The sequence below is a fragment of the Artemia franciscana genome, unplaced genomic scaffold, assembly GCF_032884065.1.
Source record: "Artemia franciscana unplaced genomic scaffold, ASM3288406v1 PGA_scaffold_55, whole genome shotgun sequence".
Classification (NCBI taxonomy): domain Eukaryota; kingdom Metazoa; phylum Arthropoda; class Branchiopoda; order Anostraca; family Artemiidae; genus Artemia; species Artemia franciscana.
Window position 1 is genome coordinate 406,740 of NW_027062695.1, and position 21,142 is coordinate 427,881.

Below are 21,142 nucleotides of genomic sequence, written 5' to 3' on the forward strand. Positions count from 1 at the left end.
GCAATGCATTATTATTCCTATAGACTAATGATTCGGCAGGATGAAGAAAATTATATTTTAACAGCCCGTGTCTTCCGGCAAAAGTTGAAATCACTGATAAACTACATAGTAAATTTTGAAGTGTTTGGGTCAGTGCGATGCTGGATGTACTCAGTGGAATGGCCAAAACGAGGTTTGCCACATGCACATATACTAATCTGGCTACATACAAAAATTATTTCGAACGAAATTGATGATGTGATTTCCGCTGAAATACCTGATGAAAATGTCGATAAGGGGTTACATGATATTATTGTAAAAAATATGATACATGGACCTTGCGGTGCACTGAACGAAAATTCACCATGCATGGCCAAAGGAAGGTGCACAAAGCAATATCCTCGACTTTTAGTATCCAACACAATTACTGGCAATGATGGTTACCCACAATATAGAAGAAGATCTACTGAAGATGGCGGTAAAACAGCAATAATAAAGAAGCGTAACGGTACCACCATCGAAGTAGATAACCTGTGGGTTGTTCCATGTTCCCCATTATTATCAAAAACATTTATTGCACACATAAACGTTGAATACTGTAACTCCGTAAAGGCAATCAAATACATATGTAAATACGTCAACAAAGGCAGTGACATGGCAGTTTTTGGCTTGCAGCCCGAAATCAAAGATATCGACGAAATCGTACAATATCAGGCTGGAAGATACATAAGCAGTAATGAAGCTGTTTGGCGAATTCTTTCATTTCCGATACATGATCGTAGTCCAGCTGTTGTTCATTTAGCGGTACATTTACAGAATGGTCAACGTGTTTATTACTCGGAAACCAACGTGCAACAAAGTGCCCTGAATCCACCGGATACAGAGTTAACCGGTTTCTTTTCGCTTTGCAAAAATGATTCTTTTGCAACAAAACTGCTGTATACTGAAGTGCCTTCGTATTACACGTGGAATACTAAAAATAAAGTATTTGAACGTCGAAAACAGGGTAAGTCAGTCGACGGCCAACCTACCATCTTCAAAGATACCACGATAGGAAGACTCTACACCGTTCACCCCAATCAACATGAATGCTTCTTTCTACGCCTGCTTTTGGTGAATGTACCCGGTCCGACATCCTTTGAGTATTTGAGAACTGTAAACGGTACTTGTACATGACAATTACCGTAGTGCATGCCAAGCTCTGAATTTATTGGAGAATGACCAACACTGGGATAACTGCATCAATGACGCGTGCGAAACGTCAACTCCAAGTCAAATTCGTGCATTGTTTGGCATCATTTTAACAACTTGCTCTCCATCAGCTCCTACAGAGTTATGGGAAAAATATAAGTCAAAAATGTCCGAAGATATACTCCATCGAAAACAGTTAGAGACGTCAGATATGACTTTTGATTTTACATCAGAAATGTATAACTACACTTTAGTTATTATAGAAGATTTGTGCGGACGTATGGCAAACAAACCTCTTCAGGATTTGGGAATGCCTTCACCTAACCGTATCGCTGCTGTTTAGACATGTGTAGAATTGGATCGTGAACAAGTGACGTACGAGTACGACAGAATACGACGAGTACAGTACGAGTGATCTATTGTCGTATGTACAAAATAACATTTCCAAGTTAACGTCGGAACAAAAAGACATTTATGATACGATAATGCATTGTGTCGATAACAACGTTGGAGAAATTTTCTTTTTGGATGCGCCATGAGGTACTGGTAAAACGTTTGTGATAAAACTGATTCTGGCATCAATTCGATCAAAAAATGATATAGCGTTGGCAATTGCGTCGTCTGGAATAGCCGCAACATTGCTGTCTGGGGGAAGAACTGCTCATTCCGCTTTGAAATTGCCTCTGAATATGCATTCTACAGAAACTCCCACGTGCAATATTTCCAAATCATCTGGGATGGGTAAAGTATTGCAGCAATGCAAACTTATTATTTGGGATGAGTGCACAATGGCACACGAAAAATCGCTCGAGGCTCTGGATCAATGATTGAAAGATTTGCGAGGGAAGTCGAAACCCTTTGGCAGCACATTAATATTGCTTGCGAGAAATTTCAGGCAAACATTACCTATGATACCTAGGTCAACTCCTGCAGACGAAATGAATGCTTGCCTGAAAAAATCTAATTTATGGGCACACGTAAAAACATTAAAATTAACTACAAATATGCGTGTCCGATTGCAAAACGATGACTCTGGTCAAACATTTTCAGATCAATTGCTGGCAATTGGAAACGGAAAGCTCCCAGTAGACTCAATTTCAGGACGTATACAACTACCTGCTGATTTCTGTAATTTAGTGACGTCCAAAAATGAATTGATTGAAAAAGTATTTCCAAATATTCTAAACAATTATAAAAATAATAAATGGCTAAGTGAAAGAGCGATTCTTACACCCAAAAATATAGACGTCCACGAAATCAACAATATTGTTTTGACCAAGATTCGAGACCAGGCAGTCCTTTACAAGTCAGTCGACACAGTTTTGGAACCAAATGAAGCAGTTAATTATCCATCTGAATTTTTAAATTCCGTGGATCTTTCAGGGTTTCCACCACACGTGCTACAACTAAAAATAGGCGTACCAATAATACTTTAAAGAAATATCAACCCACCAAAGCTTTGCAATGGCACGCGACTTGCCGTAAAAAAAAAACAATGGAAAACCTAATAGAGGCCACAATCTTGACAGGGCCTTTTGAGGGTGAGGCTTTTCTTATTCCTCGCATTCCCATGATTCCAACGGATCTGCCTTTTCAATTTAAAAGATTGCAATTCCCAATTCGATTAGCATTTGCAATCACCATTAACAAAGCTCAAGGTCAATCATTAGAAAAATGTGGTATAGATCTTAATACTGATTGTTTTTCCCATGGACAATTGTACGTTGCATGTTCGAGGGTCGGTAAACCTGACAATCTATTTATATGCAGTGACAATTGGACAGCGAAGAATGTTGTATATTCGCAAGTTTTACGCAGTTAATTTGTATTGTATCTATCTATCTATCTATCTATATAAAAACCAGCTGTGTGTATGCATGTTTGTTTGTTTGTAAAAAGAGCGTTTGCATATGACGTCATTATTAGTACATAAGGCTTTGTATATGCACAGACTATGGAAAAGCCAAGAATGTTGTATATTCGCAAGTTTTACGTAGTTTGAAACACATATATAAATCTATCTATATTCACAGGTGGGACACAGGGACACAACTACAATGGCGCGTAACTAATATGGCGCGTAAAGACTTACGCGCACGGGGGGCTCGGGGGGCGCGTTGATAAACCTTTATGAACGCAACTAGTTATATAATGTCAGTAGGAAGGCCTAAAAAGTGAAAATTTGCAGCTATTACAATCGATGATTCTTTATTTTGACAAGGGATAACAAGAATTCAAATACCTGAAAAAGAAAATATCGTTTTTAGAAATCGCACTAGCTTTAATGATCAAATATCTTTGAACAGACTGGGGTATGAAAAGACATTAAATTGCGTAAAAAACAAAAATTGGTATTTGCAAAAATATTTGTGCATATTTTAACAAGAGATTACAACAATTCGTAGCCTTAAAAAGAACACCAAAAGTTTGAAGCTTAGTAGTTGGACTTGGTTGAATAGTCAGATATTTTTGAAAATATTTAGTATGAAATAACATTAATTTGCATAAAGAGCAAAGAACTGGCACTTGCAAATATTTGTATATATTTTAACAAGGGATTACAACAATTCAAAAACCTCAAAAAAACAAAAGTTTGAAGGTTAGTAGATATCGTTGTTAGAAATCGGACTTGCTTCAATAATCAAATATCTTTGAAAATCCAGTATGAGAAGACAGCAAATTGTGTGCGGTTAGAAGACAAGCGACAATGAGAATCTATATATAGAAACCCGCTGCGTGCCAAGTGCCGGGGCCCGGTGGCTGGTAATTGCAAAAATATTTGTATATAAGGGATTACAACAATTCAGAAACCTTAAAAAAGAACAAAAGTTTGAAGCTTAATAGATATCGTTGTTAGAAATCGGATTTGCTTCAACAATCAAATTTTTTTGAAAAGATACCAAATTGTCTCAAATTATCTACAGTTAGAAAACAAGCGACAAAGAGAATCCATATATAGAACCTTGCCACCTGCCTAGTGCCGGGGCCTGGCGGCGAAGCCGCCGGGCTCCCCATACTATATATATATATATACTAGCTGTTGGGGTGGAGCTTCGCGCCACCCCAACACCTAGTTGGTGGGGGCGCTTCGCGCCCCCCCAAGCCCCCCCGCGCGCCTAAGTCGTTACGCGCCATTGTAGTTGTGTCCCTATGTCCCACCTGTGAATATATATATATATATATATATATATATATATATATATATATATATATATATATATATGTTTTTAACTACGTAAAACTTGCGAATATACAACATTCTTTGCTGTCCCATCGTCTGTGCATATAAATAGATTGTCAGGTTTACCGACTCTTGAACATGCAACGCATAATGGTCCATGGGAAAACAATCCGTATTCAGATCTATACCTCATGATTCTATTGATTGCCCTTGAGCTTTGTTTATGGTGATTGCTAATCGACCATTTCCTTTGTTGCCGTCGTCATTTATATATCCCCCTGTGCCCCCCGGCGTCCCCGTTGTAGTTGTGTCCCTGTGTCCGGGTCGTCATTTATATTCCCTGTGTCCCCGTCGTCATTTGTGTCCCGGTGTCCCAGCCTGTGATTTCTATTTGAGTGTCCCGGGCGTCATTTATATTCGTCAGGATATTGTAGGGCATCATAGCATCGATGATTTTAAGCAATTCTTGTCAACTGATTGTTTCGCCTATAAAGAATATTATCTCGAGGTAAGAACTGATCACCGACCACAACGATTTCCACTTTGTTGATAGTTGCGTATCAGGAGGCATCAATTCGATTGCTGTTTTTAAGCAGAAGCACTAAATTATTATTTTTGTGGAAAAGATGATATATATAAATATATATATATACTAGCTGTTGGGGTGGCGCTTCGCGCCACCCCAACACCTAGTTGGTGGGGGCGCTTCGCGCCCCCCCCAAGCCCCCCCGCGCGCGTAAGTCGTTACGCGCCATAATAGTTACGCGCCATTGTAGTTGTGTCCCTATGTCCCACCTGTGAATATAGATAGATATATATATATATGGTTTTAACTACGTAAAACTTGCGAATATACAACATTCTTTGCTGTCCCATTGTCTTTGCATATAAATAGATTGTCAGGTTTACCGACTCTTGAACATGCAACATATAATGGTCCATGGGAAAACAATCTGTATTCAGATCTATACCTCATGATTCTAATGATTGCCCTTGAGCTTTGTTGATGGTGATTGCTAATCGACCATTCCCTGTCCCGGTGTCCCGGTCGTCATTTACATCCCCCTGTTTCCTCCGGTGTCCCCGTTGTAGTTGTGTCCCTGTGTCCCGGTCGTCATTTATATTCCCTGTGTCCCGGTCGTCATTTGTATCCCGGTGTCCCGGTCTGTATATACATTCGTTTTTTAGTTTTGTTTTTCTCCTTTATTTTTTTCCTTTTTTTTTCTTTTTTAGCTTATTTAGATTTTTAGATTTTTTAGTTTTTTTATTAGTTTTTAGTTTTTTTTCTTTTTAGTTTTTTTGTCCCGGTCGTCATTTATATCCCCCTGTTTCCCCCGGTGTCCCCGTTGTAGTTGTGTCCCTGTGTCCCGGTCGTCATTTATATTCCCTGTGTCCCGGTCGTCATTTGTATCCCGGTGTACCGGTCTGTAGTTTTTTATTGGTTTTTACCTTTATTTTAGCTTATTTTTCAGTTTTTTCCTTTTTTTAGTTTTTTAGCTTTTTTACTTTTTTTATTAGTTTTTAGTTTTTTTGTAGTTTTTGCCTTTTTTTAGTTTTTTCAGTTTTTTTTTTAGTTTTTTATTGGTTTTTACCTTTATTTTAGCTTATTTTTCAGTTTTTTCCTTTTTTTTAGTTTTTTTTAGTTTTTAGTTTTTTTTAGTTTTTTACCTTTTTTTAGTTTTTTTAGTTTTTTTAGTTTTTTAGCTTTTTTATTTTTTTATTAGTTTTTAGTTTTTTTGTAGTTTTTGCCTTTTTTTTAGTTTTTTTAGTTTTTTAGCTTTTTTATTAGTTTTTAGTTTTTTTTGTAGTTTTTGCCTTTTTTTAGTTTGACAACTTATTTTTATATATATAGATAGTTTTTTTTTTTTTACTTATGTCCTGGTCGTCATTTATACTCCCTGTGTCCCGGTGCTTTGTTGATTGCTAATCGAACATTCCTTTTGTCCTGGTCGCTTTCTCTTTGAGTGTCGTCATTTATTAGTTTTTTCCTTTTTTTCTTTTTAGTTTTTTATTGGTTTTTACCTTTATTTTAGCTTATTTTTCAGTTTTTTCCTTTTTTTAGTTTTTTTTTATTTTTTATTTTTTTTAGTTTTTTACCTTTTTTTAGTTTTTTTAGTTTTTTTAGTTTTTTAGCTTTTTTACTTTTTTTATTAGTTTTTAGTTTTTTTTTGTAGTTTTTGCCTTTTTTTAGTTTTTTCAGTTTTTTTTTAGTTTTTTATTGGTTTTTACCTTTATAGTTTTTTTAGTTTTTTAGCTTTTTTATTTTTTTTATTAGTTTTTAGTTTTTTTTGTAGTTTTTGCCTTTTTTTAGTTTTTTCAGTTTTGACGTCACCTGATCCAGTTTTTTCAGGTGACGTCACCTGACACATCCATCCATCCATCCACAGACAACTTATTTTTATATATATAGATATTTTCTTTTTAGTTTTTTTGTAGTTTTTACCTTTTTTAGTTTTTTTCTTCTTTTGTATTAATGCTAAAGCCAAGGTTCAAACCTGGAGGTTCTGGACTGAAAACTAAATATGCTAATCAAATTGGGAATTGCAATCTTTTAGGGTTGAAAAGGCAGATCCATTGGAATCATGAGAATGCGTGGAATAAGAAAAGCCTCACCCTCAAAAGGCCCTGTCAAGATTGTTGCCTCTATTACGTTATAACAGACATAACACGTCATTTGTGTCCCGGTGTCCCGGTCTGTAGTTTCGTTAGTCGACAAACATGACGTCAGACGACAAACAACTTCATGACGACATACAGCTCAATCCTTATAATGACGTCAGTCGACAAACATGACGTCAGTCGACACACAAACATGACGTCAGTCGACAGACAGACAAACAACTTATTTTTATATATATATAGATATATATATATATATATATATATATATATATATATATATATATATATATATATGCATATATATATATATATATATATATATATATATATATATATATATATATATATATATATATATATATATATATTAAATAATAAAAAACAAGCTTTTTCAATTGAAAGTAAGGACCGACAGTAAAACTTAAAACGAACAGAAATTACTTCGTATATGAAAGGGGCTGCTTCCTCATCAACGTCCCGGTCTTTACGCTAAAGTTTGGCTCTTTCTCTCAACTTACTTTTTAAAACAGTAAAAAACTTTAGCGTAAAGAGCGAAACGTTAATGAAGACCAGCCCCTTTCATATACGAAGTAATTTCTGTTCGTTTTAAGTTTTAATGTCGCTCCTTAATTTCAGTTAAAAAAAACTAGTTTTTTTTATTTAATTTCTGAACGTTTTTGAATCAATGCATGTTTTGATTTTGGCTCTCCGCAGGGGAATAATTAAAACCAAATTTGCATTTTTTTTTTTTTTTGGCTAAATGGCTTTCTCATAGTTTTGATCGAATGATTTTGAGAAAAAAAAGAGTGGGGGAGGAAGCCTAGTTGCCCTCCGATTTTTTGACTTAAAAAGGAAAGTAAAACTTTTAATTTTTTGCGAATGTTTTTATTAGTAAAAGATATACGTAACTTATAAATTAGCTTACGTAACGAACTTTTGTTTTCTCATGTTTTTATTACATATATGAGGGGGTTCACCCCCTCGTCAGTACCTAGCTCTTTACACTAAAGCTTAAATTTTGTCCCAATTCATTAAGAATGACCCCTGAATCAAAAAAGCCGTATAATAAATAGTTGAAATTACTATAGCGTAAAGAGCGAAGTATTAGGAGGAGGTGAGCCCCTCATATGCGAAATAATTTCTGTTCGTTTTAAGTTTTAATGCTGCTCCTTACTTCCAGTTGAAAAAAACTTTTTCATATTCATTTTTTCATTGTGTTTTTTTTTAAATAATGCTAGAAAGTCCTGCGCTCCCTTCATGGAAATGTTCTTCCCCATGACAAATTCCTCGATGGAAAGTTCCCCAAATATATCCCCCAACATACCCCCTCTTCTCAACCTCTCCCCCAAACCAAAATATCCCCCTGAAAACGTCTGTACACTTCCCAATAACCATTACTATATGTAAGCACTGGTCAAAGTTTGTAACTTGTAGCCCCTCCCATGGGGACTGTGGGGGAGTAAGTGGTCCCCAAAGACATAGTTATAAGATTTTTCGACTACGCTGAGTAAAATGGCTATCTCAGAATTTTGATCCGTTGACTTTGGGAAAATAATTAGCGTGGGAGGGGGCCTAGGTGCCCTCCAATTTTTTTGGTCACTTAAAAAGGGCACTAGAACTTTTCATTTCCGTTAGAATGAGCCCTCTCGCAACATTCTAGGACAACTGGATCGATACGATCACCCCTGGGAAACAAAAAAAAGCAAAACAAAAAAAAAAACAAATAAACACGCATCCGTGATCTGCCTTCTGGCAAAAAATACAAAATTCCACATTTTTGTAGATAGGAGCTTGAAACTTCTACACTAGAGTTCTCTGATACGCTGAATCTGATGGTGTGTTAATGAAATTTGAAATTTAGATGGATATTGTGTCTCAGAGATCTCCTTAAATTCCGACCGGATACGGTGACATTAGGGGGAGTTGGAGGGGGAAACCTAAAATCTTGGAAAACTAGAGCGGAGGGATTGGGATGAAACTTGGTGGGAAAACTAAGCACAAGTTCTAGACACGTGATTGGCGTAACCAGAACGGATTCGCTCTCTTTGGGGGAGTTGGGAGGAGGGTTAATTCTGACAATATTAGAAAAAATGAGGTATTTTTAACTTACGAAGGAGTGATCAGATCTTAATGAAATTTCATATTTAGAAGAACCTCGTAACTCAGATATCTAATTTTAAATTCCAACCGGATCCGGTGTCATTGGGTGGAGTACGGGGGACCCTAAAATCTTTGAAAAGGCTTAGATTGGAAAGATCAGGATGAAACTTGGTGGAAAGAATAAGCACAAGTCCAAGATACGTGATTGATATAACCAGACCGGATCCGCTCTCTTTTGGGGAGCTCGGGGGGGGGGGGGGGGGGTAATTCGGAAAAATTAAAAAAATGAGATTTTTTGTGAAAATGACGAAAGGGTAATCAGATCTTCATGAGCTTTGATATATAGAAGGAGCTTGTGCATCAGAGCTGTCATTTTAAATACCAACCTGATCCGGTGACACCGGGGGGAGTTTGAGGGGGAAACCGGAAACCTTGGAAAACTTGAAAATTGAGATATCTTTATCTTACGAATGGGGGATCGGATCTCAATGAAACTTGATATATAGAAAGATCTTATGTCTCAGATGCTCCATTTTAATTTGATTCGGGTACAGGTAAATAGGGGGTTGGAGGGGGGAAACCGAGATCTTGGAAAACGCTTAGAGTGGGGAGATCGGGATGAAACCTGATGGGAAGGATAAGCACAAGTTTTTGATACGTGATTGACATAATTGAGGCGGATCCACTCACTTAGGGGGAGTTGGGGGGGTGTTAAATACGAACAATTAGAAAAATTGAGGTATTTTTAACTTTAGACCAGATCTTAATGAAATTTGATATTTAGAAGGAACTCATGTCTCAGAGTTCTTATTTCAAATCCCGACCAGATCTGATAACATTGGAGTAGTTGGAGGGGGAAACAAGAAATCTTGGTAAACACTTAGAGTGGAGAGATCGGATTAAAGCTTGGTTGGTAGAATAAGCAAATGTCGTAGATACGTGATTGACGTAACCAGACTGGATCCGCTCTCTTTGGGGGAGTTAGTGGGGTCCAGTGCTTTGGCGAGTTTGGTGCTTCTGGATGTGCTAGGACGATGAAAATTGGTAGGCGTGTCAGGGACCTGCACAAATTGACTTGATAAAGTCGTTTTCCCCGGTTCGACCATCTGGAGGGCTGAAAGGAGAGGAAAAATTAGAAAAAATGAGGTATTTTTAACTTACGAGTGGGTAATCAGATCTTAATGAATTTTTATATTTAGAAGGACCTTGTGTCTCAGAGCTCTTATTTTAGATGCCGACCGGCATTAAGCATCTGATTTTCCTTTTAAATCTATATTTATAATTTTGCTAGAGCTCATGCCATATGAGCCTCTGGTTCTTGGCTCTTCCGACCTCGTCACAAGTGCCATATGAGCTCTTAGCTCTTGTTTTTGTATTTAAGGCCTCCCGTAGCCACCAATTTACAGATACAAGTTACAGGTCAGTAAGAATAAAGTTTCTTGGCACTTTTGGGGGGGCCCAGGCCAAAAATCCATTCTGTTTTCTATTTAGCTCTTCTCGGCCCAGGGACCTTTGGGCATAAGTTTCAAATAAGTGTAAAACAGAGAGTTTTTTTGGGCTATTTGATTATGATAAAAAATAATTTTATCAGATGCCATGGGAACTGCAGATGTGTTTTGGGGTATAAAGGGGTACGGTGGGCTGCTTGCCTTTCAATTGCTTTTGACAGCTGATACATTAAGGTGGAAACACTTCACTCTTCACCAAGCTACTCTTTACGGAAGGGGACTACTTGCCTTTCAAATACGTTTGACTGTAGAGACACCAACTTAGAAAATGAAACTGTCTACTCGACTACAATCCATTAAATGTGAGTTTGACTCTAATAGTTTATCTACCACAAATACTACTTCTTTATTTTATCTCGATATCCTTCCGGTCTTTGTTCAAATCTTTAACCATTGTTGGAATTTCTCAAATTAATTGGTTGCAGTCTTAAAGCAGGAATATATGCCCAAAAAAAGAATGTGTTCATTTTTATTTTTTCTGATATTGTCGTTTCATAGTTCCTATTGCTGCAATCCAAAGGCTTTAGACTACTTTAATAGAGAATTGAATCCAAGAAACACGCCTTTTCAAACTCCTGAACCTGAGGGTAAGCATTTTTTTTTTATCTCATGTAAATTGTATAAAGAAAGTAAGAAGAAAAATGTATCTCATTCTTCCTTAAAATATTTTAAATCATTTCAAAATATCTACTATTCTTTCTTTTTAATATAGTTAATAATGATTTAATTACGCTTGAATATTACTATATATGTTTTGGTTTTTTAGCGTTTAAGTATAAATAAAATCGCAATAAATCGTTCAAATATAGATCGGAGTTTTATTTTATTTATCCGACCCTTAGAGCTATTCATAACTTATTCTGGAAGAACCTGATTTTAAATGTTGGAGGACCTTCAATTTGAGGAGAGGGAGGTCCATGGGGCCTCCCTCTCCTCAAAATGTTCCCCCATGGGAACATGAATTGTGTATCAGTTCAGTCTCAGAGCTAGAGAGAACCAGTCTATGAATCCAATCGGATTAACTTTTATGCTGTGTTATATTGTGCAATTAACTTTTTCGTCAGAAATTCCATTGATTTGGATTACGCCAAATCTAATTGTTGACAAACTAATTGGATATACATAAAGAATATTTCAAAAGTTGTGCAATACAGATGAGCTGACCTCATAAAATACGGATTTGAATCTTGGAAATTCTCACGAGACTCACCCCTTAATCAAACATGAGTGTTGCTCTGTTCATCGAGTTTTAATAATAATTTCTTTCAAACAATTTGATGTCGTTCTTGCAAAATTTAAGGATTTTACTCTTTGGCCAGCTAGAATAATAAAGACTGTTAAAGATAAAGAGGCAAGTATGCCCCATGACAAACTCCGGCTTGTTGACGCTAATCTCGAAATTTATGATCCTACTGCGGAGAACTCATCTATTCCTGCTGCAAAAAAGGCTTTTAGTGAACTTGCCACCGATCTTGATATTTTCAAAAGTTATCTAAATCTTCCCTTGCACTTGAAGTCAATATTGGAGACAAATCTAGACTCGTCACCGTCAAGAAGCATTAGCTCGATTCATAGACGGCTTGTTACGACTCAAGGTGTGTTGGATAAAACTAAAAATGATTTGATGGAGAACATCACACAGAGGTTTTTTGTAACAATTTTATTGAAAATACTCATTTTTTACACAATACCTCAACAAAAGCGGAGCTTGCGAGGATGTGTTAAAATAAAAAGAGGACATATTAGTGCTACACACGCAAAAGGGATTTTCCTTGTTGTTCAAGGTGGGAACTACAAGTTTTCTGTATGGGGTTTTCGCCAATTGTGATTCCGATGGCATAGTTCTGTCCGACCCATTTTCAAGTTTTTTTTGGCTGTTTCTCGAAATTCACGTGAATTTGTTATCAAAATAACATTGTATTATTAAATGTGATCGAAATAATAGTTAACATTCGTGGATCAGACACAGGTCACATTTCTTCCTCACTAGACAGGCTTATTTAAAATGTGTTTAAATTTTTGGTTAATACGGGCCGTGGTTTGTTCTTTTTTAGCTTTCAGCTATGGCTGCAACCTTGATATGTATCCAATGACTATTTGTTTCTTATTTTCTTTCATTGAGATAAGGAAGTTGGGTCTCTTCACACTCTCCAACTCGAATGTTAAGCTGTTTCTTGTCTCATGTTGATAGTCAGCTCATCATAATCAAACTCATCCAATAGGTCAAATGTAACCATAGATCCAATACGATTTCAAATTTCAAGAAACGTCAGTGGAACACCGAGGAGAACACAGTTACTATTTCCCATTGAAAGATTGTTGGACATTATCTCTGTAAGACACAAGTGAATGTACATCATCATCAATGACGAAACCATGGTTATCTTCTCAATGATAAACAGACGTCTTTGCGAAAATGTTTTCCGCAATGTAAACATCTGCTCAATGGAGAGAGGAGTATATTATGTCGCTGTTTGCTTGTCCACAGGCAAATTTAGACATCTACTTATTGTTACGCCTTTTATGCCGCTAGCTGCAAGTCCTGTTGGAGCCAAAACGACCACTTGGTAGATTTATTTGCTAAATTGGTTACAAAGCATTCTTCGACTAACATCAATGACTCGTGGTTTTTCCATTCCTCCAAATCCTGAAACGAACATCTTGAGTAATTTTTGAGTGTTTATACAATTGATGATAGCCATGAATTTGTCAACTATTCTTCTTTGATCAATATTCAGGGATTTGTAGTCTGATTGTAAGTGATCCATTGTGTCAAACTCCAATATCTGTCTGTTTGCTGCTGTTAGTTCCTCCATCGCATCAACAGCTCTGTCAATTACTTCTCCTCGTATTGTGTTATTGAAATCATCTATTTTTTCAAAAATTGTAGGCTCATTGTCAATTTCATTTTGATGAATTACTTAAGCTCTCTCTCGAACTTTCTCTTTAAATTCTTTGTCAATTTAAAATTTAGACACCAGTTTTTCGTGATAGTTCGTCGTTTCTGAAAATTTTTTAACTTCAATACAGTATGTTTCGAAACTACTAAGGCCACTGACTATAATTTCACTTTCCTTTCTACATGGATTAAAAATTTTGAGAAGCAAGCTATAATAAATTTCATTATTCTTGTCAGATTCAAGAGGATTATCTCATTTGTGCTTAACGATATAAGGTCTGTGGATTCGCTTTCTTAAGTAGGATGAACCATTTATCAGTCTCATACTCTTATACTTTCCTTGTTTTACTCGTTCATACTAACTGAGCGGTTCATATAAATTCATATTTTCCAAACTGTCAGGTCTATTTGCAGACGCATCAGACACCCACTGGTAGACAAATAAGTCTTACCTTCCTGGGTCTTTTCCAGCAATCTCTTCTATTTTCTTACGGGTTTTCAGTGTCCTTTTCAATTCAGTTAGCTTCGATGAATCGACAAATCTAAATTGTCTTGAACAGCTATTCAGTTTAGCACCAAGAAGCTATCAGCTGCTTCAATGGCACCAACTTGGCTTGTTTTCACTTGGTTTAATAAATAAAATGAAGCTTTTTGACCAAGTGATTTAAGGGATTTGTTAATTTCTTCCAATGTATTGTCAACATCAGAACTTTCTGCCTTCGTAATTTAATCTGTGATATAATACGATAGTGTTTAAGCAATGTGAGTGAACGTCAACATTTGATAAATTTGTCCTTAATAATGAGGGGCTGTAGTCAGTAGCATAGTGCTCAGTGTCTTTACGTTGAAGGTTGCAAATTCTCTTAAGTGTTTTTTTGTGATTTGGTCCACGAACCAAGCGGTCGACGATGTCATGCATCTTCGCCTTTTCTTTTAAAGGAAGAAGAAATCCAAATCTACATTAACTGGTCCATTTTTGGTTTCTTTTGACTTTTTGCTGGCAGCATCTGTTGCACCGGTGTACTTGATGATCGACAACCAATTTGTGGAGTATTGAACTTGCTAACTTATCTGGAAGTTAACAAGGCATAATACTGTTTAAATATTTAATGACTTCTTCTACTGACGTTGATCGAATAACAAGTACATCTTCTATCCAAATAATACAGTGCATATTTGGTGCTCCTCTGGCTTGATACTCTTTGCACCAAAAATGATCCTTTACTTTTCCAAAATGCAGAATAGTCCTTCGCACATTTTAGTTCGTTAGATGCTGCTCTCTGTTTCTGTAGAAAATGCACAGATACAGAACATGATCCAAAGAAACCAATTCTCCTGCAATCATCTTATCTACACCGGAAATTGTTTTTTTATTTATTGTAAATATTTGATAAACTCTGGAGAATACCATTCTCCACAAGAAAGAGTAACGAATAGCGTTGGTGGACCCTCTTGCTTTATCATTGCCTTTACTTTACTAGTAAGTGCCTGAAAATATTGGCGTGAACCTCTGATTCCGGATAGCAGAGAAAATATTTAAAACTTCATATATCCATCTCAATTTTTCAAACGATCCATGAAAGTGTGAGCGTTTTGGTTGGGTCGTACATTGTGTACAATGTGACCAATGCTATTACAGAAATATGAAACTTCTTGAACTTCAAAGTTGTGGAATAAGTATTGTATATCTTTACGAAACTGTGGATGTATACTTAGAAGACGGCATTTGATGTAATCAGAATTCCCAATATAAAATTGACGGGTCATGTCTCTCATATAGTTTCTTTCCACCGGGAAAAAGATTAGGGAACGCCATAACATCAATTCCTTCTTGAAACAAATCTTCACCTATACCCACCAATTGTTTCATCTGAATTTGATTGCAGTCAACCTTCTTATTTTTCTGGAAGTCTTCTATGAAGTCTTTTGGGACTGATGCATCTAATGGTTGTGTTGAAAAATGCACTTTTCCGGAAAGCACTTTCCAGTATATTATGTGGGGTTTCTTGACCTTCTTCTTTTTCCAATAGGTGATTTGTAAGTACTTGCTCCGATTCTTCTATTGTGAACGCTTTTATATTTTTCTACAAATATTTGTTGTCTTTCAACCAAAGAAAGGCGTTGTGTATCTTCCTCAAATCAATCAGAGTGAACCAAACGTTTCTTTTGTAGTTAGGTTGACCGTTGGCGATAATCACAAAGCTAGTTATGTTTAGTAACTTTTTGGAAGTATTTCTGTATTTTCTTGGACATGTACTGGCAAATAAATGATTCTTCTCTTAAGAACATTAGTTAGTTCGGTTGCAGATGTCTTCGATCCCATTACTTTCCCTAGTTACAAAATAGTTAGACAGGGCATGACACACCGAATTAGTGCCAATTCCAAATTGTTCAACGTTGACATGCCTTCATGAAATACTTTCACTTGAAGATTATTGGCAACGGAACGAACGTTGTCTTTATATGAAAGCATTTTGCTTGCGCGGTATTCACATAATTGAAACATATCTAATATATTATCTCTCCAGCCAGTGGAAAATCTATTTTTCTGTCTTTCTTCCATGGGTATATATCTTTCAGTTTTGTCTAATAAAGCCTTAACCATTTCATTGAAGCCCTTTTACTTTGAAAATGCTCTTAGAAACTGAATAACTTTTGTATTTTTCAACTGTTCGTTACAGTCACATGGAACCGAAGAAAACTCATCCCTGATCTGGGGTACTCTAATTAGATTATTTTCAAATGTACTCATTACCTGCTACATATCAGTTGACACTCTAAGATTAGATGTATGCGGGTTAATATTTCTACATTTAATTTGAATTTTACAAAATGCTTCTTCAACAAGTAAGTGAAGAATCTCAGTTTCCTTCAGTCCTGGTAATGGTTATGTCCCGAATAATTTCACATTTGTACGCAGCCTTAAACAATGCTCTGACAAAGTTTCTAAGGACGGGGAAATGTGGAAATGTGGGGAAATGGGCAAATATAAGGCTCTTAGAGCTCGAAGAGCACTGTCACACCCATTTTCGGTTTGACAGTAATATGAATATCAAAACAAGAAGTAAACTATTAGAATTGCCTTGTTCGAAACTCTAATAGAGAAAATTTACCCTCATTTGACTTCAATAACGAGGAAAATTTACTGGGTTGAAAAACAAAAAATTGACTGCGACCACAATATTATACATTGATAGATGTTTTTCTTTTTTTGATTTTTCTCCGTGAGTAGTAGGGCACTGAGTTGTATTAAAGCAAGAACTATAGCCTATATCCGGGTTTGAGCGGTATCTAGCAGTCTAGCAAGAGACAATCACGTCCCATACTAAGTGATACAGTAACCCGGAATTTCTGGTAATAGTGTGGGATCGAAACAAAAAGTAAACTATTAGAATCGCTTTGCCTAAAACTCAAAGATAAGATACCTTCCCTCTCTTGGCTTGAACAGGAATCGGCCACAGTCACTTTTTTGTCTTTTGGTCACTTTTTTTAGGACGTGTTTTTTTTTGTCACTTTTTCACTGAATTTGTCACTAAAGTCACTTTTTTTTCATGTTTTGAGATTTTTCAGCAAATTACTGAACTAACGGATGGTTGGACATTCATGTTCCTAGAAAACGCAAGTTCGCTTTTGATAAATAATCCTCCCATAGCTACTCATTAGGGATCGGTCTGTCCTATTGCTCGGTTTTCTTCTCGATGAAAATCTTTCGTTCAAGCATCAAACTGGACTAATTAATATGAAGATAATTAATATGAAGGGAGTCAGGGAATTTTAAAGAAACTAAAACACATTTATATAATTTAGTGTTTCGTTGTTTATTTTTCATTTTTATTTTGGTAGATGGTCTCATGCTCCATACTCTTTTTCTTTTTGTTTTATTTTAGCACATCCTCGCAAGTTCCGCTTTTGTTGCGCTATTGTATAAAAAATGAGTATTTTCAATAAAATTGTTACAAAAAACCTTTGTGTGATGTTCTCCATCAAATCATTTTTAGTTTTATCCAACACACCTTGAGTCGTAACAAGCCGTCTATGAATCGAGCTAATGCTTCTTGACGGTGACGAGTCTAGATTTGTCTCCAATATTGACTTCAAGTGCAAGGGAAGATTTAGATAACTTTTGAAAATATCAAGATCGGTGGCAAGTTCACTAAAAGCCTTTTTTGCAGCAGGAATAGATGAGTTCTCCGCAGTAGGATCATAAATTTCGAGATTAGCGTCAACAAGCCGGAGTTTGTCATGGGGCATACTTGCCTCGTTTATCTTTAACAGTCTTTATTATTCTAGCTGGCCAAAGAGTAAAATCCTTAAATTTTGCAAGAACGACATCAAATTGTTTGAAAGAAATTATTATTAAAACTCGATGAACAGAGCAACACTCATGTTTGATTAAGGGGTGAGTCTCGTGAGAATTTCCAAGATTCAAATCCGTATTTTATGAGGTCAGCTCATCTGTATTGCACAACTTTTGAAATATTCTTTATGTATATCCAATTAGTTTGTCAACAATTAGATTTGGCGTAATCCAAATCAATGGAATTTCTGACGAAAAAGTTAATTGCACAATATAACACAGCATAAAAGTTAATCCGATTGGATTCATAGACTGGTTCTCTCTAGCTCTGAGACTGAACTGATACACAATTCATGTTCAACACTTCTTCTTTGAACTATTTGGGGACCATATCATATCTTGGCGCCAAAAGGGAGGGGTAACTTTCTTTTACTGCTTATTTCTTGCGATATCAAATTTTGGCTAAATTTTCCCCAAGAAAGTCCAAAATTGATCATTGAAAATGCTGTTTTGAATTACGTAGTACTTTTTAGAATAAGCTCTGATCGTTTTCTCGGAAAAAGTTTACTTTATTTTTAGTTAAATGATTGTTTATTTAATTAGTTTTAAGAACCCAAAGGTTGCTTATCTTTTATCCTATTTTAGCTTGTTTGTCATGGCATCATACTTTTGTACGAAGGCATTAGAAAAAGGAAAAAAACAAAAATCCATCCTATCAACGCTTCTATGGGTGGGCAAAGAACTGGGTTCTTTCTTGCTAAAAGGTATTTTCAATTCTATGATTAGTTGCAAAAACTGAAAAAACTGAAAAGAAATCACATTTGTTGCGCAAATGTGATTTCAAACACAGGAGAAAGGAAATTCTGAACAAATAGTTTTGGCTCGTTTAATTGCTTTTAATAAACAAGAGTTTTTACAAAGAAGTTTTTTATGTGTCAAGAATCATTCTTATCCATTTTTATAGCAAAGTAATATTAATATCAAAAGCTCTATTTTCAGCTAGTTTTAAGAACAAAAACTCAAACTATCTCCTGATAAATCGATGGATATCACATAGTATTACGGATTTTTGACGACATTATGAAATATACCGCAGAAGTCCTTTCGAAAAACTACACTGAAAAGAAGTTCTAGCTTCAAGTTTTATTCAATATGACCTTCGAAAGCAAAATTATACTTCAAAAAGAAAAATATCTGGAGTTAGTTCTACCATATTTTATTAGACATCGACTGCGTAGTAGAATAGACTGCATTCTATTTCACTATGCTACTGTTCATAGTAATGGGTTACCATTTTTATTTATTTTTTTTTTGAAATATTACCTCCGGAATTATTTTCTATTCAGCCTTAAGAAGCCGCTTTTAAAGGGCCTGTGTATATATTCTGTGTGTTCGAACATTCCTTGTTAGCTTCGATTTGTTATAATTATGTATATCTAAATTGTCAATGTTATTTTAAGACATAAATGTTTCAAGTCCAACTTTCTTTTAGATCCCGTAATCAACAATCCATTGCTAGATGAGGATCCAGGTTCAAGTCCCATCCCAGAATTTTGCCAAGTCCAATCCAATTTGAACCAGAATTGTGCTGAGTCGGACTGTGGAAGCAAAATCTTCCCCTCAATCGTTGGTGGTAAAACAGCCACGCCTGGTAGCCATCCATGGATTGCTTCGATAATGGAAAATTCTAATCATATTTGTGGAGGAGCATTAGTTTCTAACAAGCATGTTCTAACTGCGGCACATTGCGTATTGCAAGGGAATGATTACACAGTGCGTTTAGGAGAGCACGATCAAGATGACAAAACTGATCCAAATCAAATTGACATGCCAGTAAAAGAAGTTGTAACACATCAAGATTACATAACAACTAGAACGGGTATTAAGAATGACATTGCCCTTGTAGTGCTTGAAACTCCAGTAGCGCTTACGAGCCGAATAGCCCCTATTTGTCTCCCTTACGGAGACCTTCGAGAATATGACTTTGCTAACAGCGAGGCTACAGCTTCGGGATGGGGAAAACTTACTTCTGGGGGTGAATTTGCATCTATATTACAAGAAGTTAATCTCAAAATAGTTCCCCAAAATGACTGCTCAAAGGTCTGGAGGTCAATAAAAGATCAACACATATGTGCCAGGGCACCCGGGAAAGATTCGTGTGATGGTGATAGTGGAGGGCCGCTTACAGTGTTTGACTCTAAGACAGGCCTCAATTACTTGATCGGTCTGGTTTCTTTTGGTCTTAGAAACCGATGTGCAGACAAAAAATTCCCAGGGGTGTATACTCGCATCACTTCGTACATGGATTGGATTGAAGAAAATGTCAGGAATACTTTGTAAACATTTTTACCCATTTTTGTACGTATTCATTCTTGCATTAATTACTTTCAATTGAGCATAAGTAAATTTATGTGCGCATAAAATCATAAGACATATTTTATATTTAATTACGATATAGTTTATAATTCACAATAGATGCATAGATATTGCGGTAAAAAAAAGATTTGGAGTCAGAAAAAAGACATAAATGTAAAAAAATGCATAAGAATAACATGTAACACAAACACAATAACACAACAATAGCATAACAATAAAAAAAGGTAAAGAATACGACATTGAACTTTACAGTACCTACCAGCGGTGCTGATCTCCGTTTCTTGGCCCTTCAGCCAGGGAGTGCAATGGGGGGTTGGGGGCCAACCATCCTGCGTTTTCGCATACCCTTCCTGTTTACCTTCCCCAGGTTTCTCCAGGTACCCATTTAGAGATGGGTCGACTCTGGCTGAACTTATAAAGTCACGCCACTGACCCCCGTCCCAAGCTAAATAATTGGGTACACCAGGGTTGCATAACAATAACAACAAAATAAATCAATAAGAGAAACAAAAACACGCATAATACTATGATAATAACAAACAAAATAACACATAATTTCGCACACATAATAAAAAAATGATAATAACTCACAGTATAACAATAAAAACTTCACCAGCCTTAATCTACTCGTGATTTATCAAAAAATACTCTCTTTGTCATGTCCAAGCGGAAATATTCCGCGTGGTCATATTCCGTCTTTTAAAATTATAAAATTTTCTTCTTTTTAAGATGTTTCAAGCCAAATCACTCCTCCAAAAAATGTTGAAAGTATCGCCCTCCTCAAATCCACTAACTCATTACATGTGCCCTAAAACTGGATTAGATCTGCCTCCTTTGCACACATAGAACACTCATAAGGGCTGTTTTTAATCCTATCATTCCTAGTACATCTTCTCCCCTCATCAATATTAAAAAAAAATTAACACGAAATAGAAATTATATATTTTTCTTTTTTCCGTGCTCACTTTACTTTAAAATAAACTTCCTCT

The 21,142-nt window shown here is 36.0% G+C and overlaps 1 protein-coding gene across 2 annotated transcripts in view; it reads left to right on the plus strand.

Annotated features, from left to right (window-relative positions):
• Positions 1-20,200, plus strand: part of LOC136042003 (venom protease-like) — a 78,176-nt gene extending 57,976 nt beyond the window's left edge. Inside the window, exons 1-2 of one of the 2 annotated variants that reach the window (XM_065726836.1) lie at positions 10,985-11,168; positions 19,270-20,200. In XM_065726836.1, coding sequence (XP_065582908.1) covers positions 11,024-11,168; positions 19,270-20,117 — 993 coding nt within the window. In that variant the 5' untranslated portion in view covers positions 10,985-11,023 and the 3' untranslated portion in view covers positions 20,118-20,200. Of the gene's footprint in view, positions 1-10,984; positions 11,169-19,269 lie in introns of those variants that run through there. The other variant, XM_065726837.1, reaches the window with a different exon arrangement.
• The last annotated feature ends 942 nt before the right edge of the window (positions 20,201-21,142 follow it).